This window comes from Argentina silus (assembly GCF_951799395.1).
Source record: "Argentina silus genome assembly, chromosome: 5".
NCBI classification, from domain to species: Eukaryota; Metazoa; Chordata; class Actinopteri; order Argentiniformes; family Argentinidae; genus Argentina; species Argentina silus.
Genome location: NC_139659.1, coordinates 2,158,348 through 2,165,352, shown reverse-complemented (window position 1 = coordinate 2,165,352; position 7,005 = coordinate 2,158,348). Strand labels below are relative to the sequence as shown.

The following is a 7,005-nucleotide window of genomic DNA, read 5'->3' as shown; positions in this document are numbered from 1 at the left end:
CAGACAGACAGACAGACAGACAGACAGAGAGTAAGCGCCTGACATTATCTACGTTACTCTCAGGAAGAAGAAGAAAACAAAGACAGTCTATTCGTTGAACTGAGCCAATGCCCATATCAAGATGATTGTTCAGTTCCAAAGCTCCACCTCTTCATATGTGGAACTCTAAATATGTTATTTTTAGGGCATTTCTGCTTTACTGGGATAGAGACAGTAGAGATTGACAGGAAGGATGGGAGAGAGAGGGGAGGGATGACGTGCAGGGTATGTTGAGGGTCGGAATCGAACCAGGAACCTTGCGATTATGTGGTATGCGCATTCGTGTGCTACGCCACGAAGCGCCCCCCATATGTGTAACTCTGTCATGTCCTACTGTTCTCACAAGAGAGGGTGGCATTAGGAATCAACACTTCATTCCTTACTTCAATCAAGAAGCACTGAATTCCTCTGCAGATTTATGATTTATTTTCAAATATATATCTATTTTATGAAACATCTATTGTCGTGTTTCTCCTACAATATGTTTTTTTTTTTCTTCATATATTTCCATATATTTTTCCATATATTCCGTTTTTCACATGAAGAATGAATCACATTATGTTTCAATAAACGGCTCCTCCTCCTCTATGTCTCCTCTAACCATCCAGCATGTCTCCTCTCATGCTCTAACGGCTCCTCTCCTTCCCCCCCCCGTGTCTCCAGATAGAGAGAGGATGGCCCACAGCGAAGACGACCTGATCGGCATCCCCTTCCCCAACCACAGCAGCGACGTCCTGTGCAGCCTCAACGAGCAGCGGCGCGACGGCCTCCTGTGTGACGTGGTGCTCATCGTCCGTGACCAGGAGTACCGCACCCACCGCTCCGTCCTCGCCGCCTGCAGCCAGTACTTCAAGAAGCTCTTCACCGTCGCCTCGGACGGAGACCAGCAGCACGGCGTCTACCAGATCGACTTTGTGGCCCCGGAGTCCCTGACGGCCATCTTGGAGTTCGCCTACACCTCCACGCTCACCGTCACCGCCTCCAACGTGAAGGAGATCCTGACCGCCGCCCAGATGCTGGAGATCCCGTGCATCATCAACGTGTGCATGGAGATCATGGACACCGGCGGAGGAGAAGGAGGAGAAGTAGGAGGGGACGAGGAGGAGGACGAGGAGGACGAGGAGGAGGAGGAGGCGGAGGAAGAGGAGGATGAGGAGGAGGAGGAGGACATGGACGAGGAGGCGGGCTCGTCGAAGAGGGACGAGCAGGAGGACCAGGAGGACAACTCCAGCGATAGGTCGAGCCGCTCGCCAGAGAGCCAGGACCAGGCGGGCCCCGAGGCCAGTCCTCCCAGTACCTCCCAGTTCAAGCACCAGTACGACCTCCACAGAGAGAGGAAGTCCAGGAACACTGAGTCAGTGTCGTGTGAGAAACCTCGGGAGCATGAGAGCATGGAGAGCAGAGCCCTCAAGGACTTTTCCATTGAGTCTCTGCTGCAGGAAGGGCTGTACCCAAAGATGCCAGTCCTGGACAGGAGGTCCAACTTCTCGCCCCTGCTCCCCCCCGGCTTCTACCCCCCCCTCTGGGCCGCAGAGTTTCCAGGCTTCCCACAGGTCCTGGAGCACCACAGCCACGCCCACCACCATGGCCACGGCCGCCCACACTCCGCCTTCCCGGCCCAGCTGGACAACAGGCCCCTGGACCTGGCCGTCAAGAGAGAGGTCATCAAGGAGGAGCTCAAAGAGGAAGTCCCGCCCAGCCTCCTCCACGGCGACTTCCTGAAGGACTTTGTGACGTCGGGCTTGGGCGTGGTTGGGCCGGAGGGCCATCTAGGGCAGATCAAGGACGAGGCAGACTTCCGCTCGTACCTGAGCTTCCTGAGTGCGTCGTCCCACCTGGGGTCCCTGTTCCCGCCGTGGCAGCTGGAGGAGGAGAGGAAGATGAAGCCCAAGGCGTCCCAGCAGTGTCCCATCTGCAACAAGGTGATCCAGGGAGCGGGGAAACTACCTCGACACATGAGGACCCACACTGGGGAGAAGCCCTACATGTGCACCATCTGTGAGGTGCGCTTCACCAGGTAGGTCCATCCTCACAACCTTCCTACGTTTCCAAGTCGTGTATAGACGGTCATTTTCTTGTTGTATGTGTACAAGGTGCTAATGAATTATATAACATAAGATATATGTAGGCCTATGTTTTCAACAATCGTTACTTAACTTATTCAGCATTGTTAAAACGTATCAGACGTTTTCAGGTAACCATAAAATGGTTGAGAATGTCTAATAAGTATAAACATTTGCTGAATAGAATACTATAATTGTAATTAAATAATGAATTATAATAAACTGTTTAATAAACGTATGGATACTTTTTAATAATTGCATAATTCATAATGGGCTTGTTATAATGCCATAAAAGGCATGTGCACATCTATGATAATTACTTAGTCATCTTTGATAAAATAAGTGTCATGAGCATGTAGATGATGACCGTATTGACACGTGAGTTAAATGTACACTGATACGTTTTACATCTTAAAAGAATGAGTGTGTTCCTGTGGTATTTTTATCCTCTCATCTGAATACCACACAAGCCTTCTGAACTGGAAAGCCCCTATTCGTGTTTCTTTGTATTAGTTACCTCAGCTACATCCTGCCTCTCCTCTGGCACAACAGTTCCACCTCCAGCCGAGTACCCCAAAACATACCCACAATGTTTTCTTATTACTGATATCGTTCAAAACACAGACTGTTATTAACCCTCTCTGTCTCTGTAGGCAAGACAAACTGAAGATTCACATGCGCAAGCACACAGGCGAGCGCCCCTACATCTGCCTCCACTGCAACTCCAAGTTCGTCCACAACTACGACCTGAAGAACCACCTGCGCATCCACACGGGGGTGCGGCCCTACCAGTGCGAGCACTGCTACAAGAGCTTCACGCGCTCCGACCACCTGCACCGCCACATCAAGAGGCAAAGCTGTCGTGTCTCACGCCCTCGCCGGGGCCGCAAACCTGCCACCTGGCGCTCTGCCAACTTCCTGTGTCCCCCGGCCAGCCACCAGCACCCGGAGGACAAGGGTCTCGCGGCGGGCTGCAGGCTCCTCCCCGCCTCGCACGGGGTCACAGGTCACGGCGGGGAGGGGAGGCGTGCCCTGGGCGGCAGGGGCATGGGGTACAAGGACCTGGACAGTGATAGCAGGAGCAGCAGGGAGGCTCGCCGGCCGGACAGGAAACGAGCGGAGGAGGTGGAAAGACAGAGGGGTGTGTTCACCTTCGCTCTGGCCGGGGAGGACGTGCTCACCCACCCTCCGTTTTACACCCCGACCTCTGACCCCTGGACCATGAGACTGGAGCACGCCACACCCATCCCTGAGCCAGCCAAATGAACATCTCACACTATCCACAAACATCCATGGATTTTCTGCTCGATATGTTTTCCACATGTTCTTTAAAGATAAATAAGGTAGAGGCAATGAGAGTTTGAGGGGGGTAGGGTCATATAGAACATAGGTCTGTTTTAACATGGGTCATTTTAGGAGCACAGTTGGCATATTCTGCACTTACAGCATCTCATATGTCTGGCATGTCTCAGAACATCCACTACCACAGGGATTTTGATAACATTTTCTGAAATGATATGAGATTAGTTTGGGATATTTTTCTAAATCTCTGTATCAACAGAATAGAATGCTAATGCATTATCCCCCCAAAAAAGGGACTTTCATTAAGTTGCCCTCCAAAAATGTGCCTCTCCTTGAGAGAAAACATTTGATTTAAAGAAATTTGATTTATCAATAAAGTACTTGTTAAAGATTAAATACTCTCAGGACAAGACATGTCGTCATGGTTTAGCTTTGATTATTGACTACAAATGAATGATGATTGTAAAAAAAAACCTAATTGATTTAAAAGCATAATCAAGGTATTGCAATTGGTTATTTGTTACATTCCCATCCTACAAATGAACTGATATTAGCCCAAAAAATGTATATGATTTATAAAAACAACAGAGCAGCTATCCAACTGATCCTAGGGTCTGTGCATCCAAAGACAATGCCCTTCACAGTAACAGTGAACCACATCCACTGTGCCTACGGTGTAATCAACAGGGTAGTTGGACACAGCAGTCTCCAGTTCGTTACGTCTTTACACAAAGAACTTTACTGACCGTGAAATTTAATCCATTCAGGAGAAAATCGATCCATACGGCTTTTCAAAATCAGGACCTTGAACCTTTTTCTACTCCTTGTCCTCAGCTTTCCTCTGCACTAGTGTAAATATTCTATATAAATTGTTTCACAATTTTGTTCATGGTGATTTTGATTACTGTTGTTTTGTTGACAAAAAATGGTATTGATCTTTTATAATGGAGAGAACCCATCCAAAGATGTGGAGTTTGATATTTCACAAACTTGAATAAGCCTTGTTTTATGCTATGTGTTTCTTCAAAAGACCCAGATGTGTATAGGTTGGAGACTGGTTAAGTGCTGCTTTAGCTACGGTCTGTTCTGCTGGTGGTTGCTGCAGTAAGAAATTAAGGGGTTTGTGCCCTATTTTCATATATTGTTCTGTTCTGATCTGTGTATAAATATTGTTATTCAGAATTGTATGAATTGAAATGGGAAAATATTTTCTTGCTATTTATGCATATTTAAATGAGCCTTGGCTATATTTTGCAAATCTGTTTTATAAAGACACTAAATGTTGTATTCCTTTGGGTCTGGGAGTGTTATTAACGTAAATTCTCAAATATTATGTGGTCTGTGTGTCGTGTGTGTGTGTGTGTGTGTGTGTGTGTGTGTGTGTGTGTGTGTGTGTGTGTGTGCGTGTGCGTGTGCGTGTGTGTGTGTGTGCCTTTGGTACAAATCCCTCATAACTGGAAACATAATTTGAAAACAGATGTATCTAATCTAAACAATTACCATGTATTGAGTTATAACCTGCAGAGGCTAAAATCACATCTCAAACACATGTCTTGGAAAGCATACACAACACCACAACTTGGCTGGAAAAATAAAATGTTTATTAGCATAATTAAATCTCAAACTAAGGTTATGATTAGCTCAATTAGTTTAAAATGTGGCTAACACTTTGCCTTGGCTTTGTAAAGGAATTTACATAGATGGTTAATTTTCTTATTATTCTAACAGTAATTAATTAGATATGAAATATCAAAGTGTACATATGGAATGTTCTCCGATGGTCGGATAAAAATGTACTTGCACTAATTGTTTATAATGCTGTTACAGTATATGCTTCGAAACAAATGGACTAAAGATGTTGAACATAAGGTAGTTTATTGCACTTTAATGTTCCATAAATCAGATCTTCATTTGAATTAGATTTTTTCTTCCTTATTTTATTTTGTGTGTTCATCCCTAATTTACGTGCCTGTGCTGCTATGCTATCTGAAGCAGTGACATTCATGAATAAAAAAACCAACACCAACTCATCAACAAATTTACCTTGAGGTGAGGATTAAGGAAATAAAACAGCTTTTGGCAATCAGTAAAGTCCACTGTCTGTTTTTGTCTCCCTAAAACCAAGTCATAAAGTTCATTCACAGGCTTGTGAAATGTCTGTCAAACAACAAGCCGATCCTAATAATTGCTTCAGTCAATATTTAGCAACGCCATCTCCACTTAGTCCTTCAATTCCACGCCAGTCTCGAGGTATCGTCGGGCTCCGCCATGTATGTCTCTCCACTGACCTCTGCTGGATGAAGGGCGACATTACAGCGCCACTGCAAAGCGGTTGACGTGACCTGGACCTGGAGGCGGTGCAGACCGTACTTGTACAGTATGAATTGTACTGTATGCAGCTCAGGGGAGGCCGGTGAGCATTTTATGCATTACAATGAGCCCGTCCTTCGACTTCTATCTCCACCAACCTCCATTGATGTAGCTACTTTATTCACTCAAACCTGTTCATAAACCAGTTCAAACTGAGCACGTTAGCTGACGGTTCTAATGTCCGGGCGGGTGGAGAGTTTTTGTTTGTTTGTTTGTTTTGTTATTAAATGTTTATACATCTTAAAGCAGTTATCCGTGATTTTTCGAGTAATAAAAAAGAAGAGTAACAAACTCCTTGATTATGACCCATAAATACCTTTATAAGAGTGGAACAAGTGTGGTTATTCTGTATTGTTTATGTTTTTGTTGACGGCGGTATGTAGGAGATTGTGTAAACAAAGGATGTAGCCTTGAAATCAGGTTTTGAAAAAGTTATGCTGCTCTTATGGAATGTAATTCCCTGAGCACAACATATAGTATAGTAACATATAGTTCATATGTTAACATTTATTTTAACTACTGTTTACATTTTGTTGGTGACCCTGCATGCAAAAATCACTAATAGGGGCTTTAATTACATTTCTTTACAGGTTTTCTCGGTCCCTCTCAATTGAACGTCCAATCCCAAAATGAGGACGATCAAACCTTTTGTGTTACAGGTTTGACCCTCAGGAGGGCGCTATTGTATCATTACAGGCTCCAGAGTACAAAACTGAGCCAAGAAGTTCTCAATTCAGTTGCTCATCTCATGTCACGTCAGACAAGAGGACAACGTCAGTGGTCGGCCTACTATCGTACTATGGCACAATTTAGCATTCTTAATTTTTTCACTACTATAGGTAAGCAATAGATAGGGCGTTTTCATGCAGTTTATTTCAGCCTATTAAATAATATGTGTGATTTAAATTGTGGGATATATATTTTTGTTGTTATTTCATTAATTTCACCCTAATCAAAGGTTGATTAGACTAAAGTTGACAAAGCAATGCAAATCATACTCAATCAAGTACATTTTTAATGAACCACTTTTGAAGAACCAGGTTCTGACCCAGAACAGGCCTATGTGTACAACAGCACTGTAATTCTGTCACAGTGAAACACCATTAATACAAACACATGCCAGTTTTTCAGTAAATATGACAATCCCATCTTTAAACCATTTTATGAGCAACCACTGTTTCTCAAGGGGGAAACATAAATACCATATAATTACATGTGTTTCCAGACGAGA

The 7,005-nt window shown here is 44.5% G+C and overlaps 1 protein-coding gene across 1 annotated transcript; it reads left to right on the top strand.

The window, feature by feature from the left end:
* The first annotated feature begins 711 nt into the window (after positions 1 to 711).
* Positions 712 to 4,831, top strand: zbtb7c (zinc finger and BTB domain containing 7C). Its single transcript, XM_083670873.1, has 2 exons — positions 712 to 2,056; positions 2,756 to 4,831. The coding sequence occupies exons 1-2, from the start codon at positions 714 to 716 to the stop codon at positions 3,366 to 3,368; spliced, it is 1,956 nt and encodes a 651-aa protein (XP_083526999.1). The 5' UTR covers positions 712 to 713; the 3' UTR covers positions 3,369 to 4,831.
* Positions 4,832 to 7,005: the final 2,174 nt, after the last annotated feature.

Excerpts from the sequence above, each read along its gene's own strand:
- zbtb7c (XM_083670873.1), top strand. The coding sequence starts at position 714 with ATGGCCCACAGCGAAGACGACCTGATCGGCATCCCCTTCCCCAACCAC. Across the intron at positions 2,057-2,755 it reads TGTGAGGTGCGCTTCACCAG|GCAAGACAAACTGAAGATTC; the intron begins GTAGGTCCATCC and ends CTGTCTCTGTAG.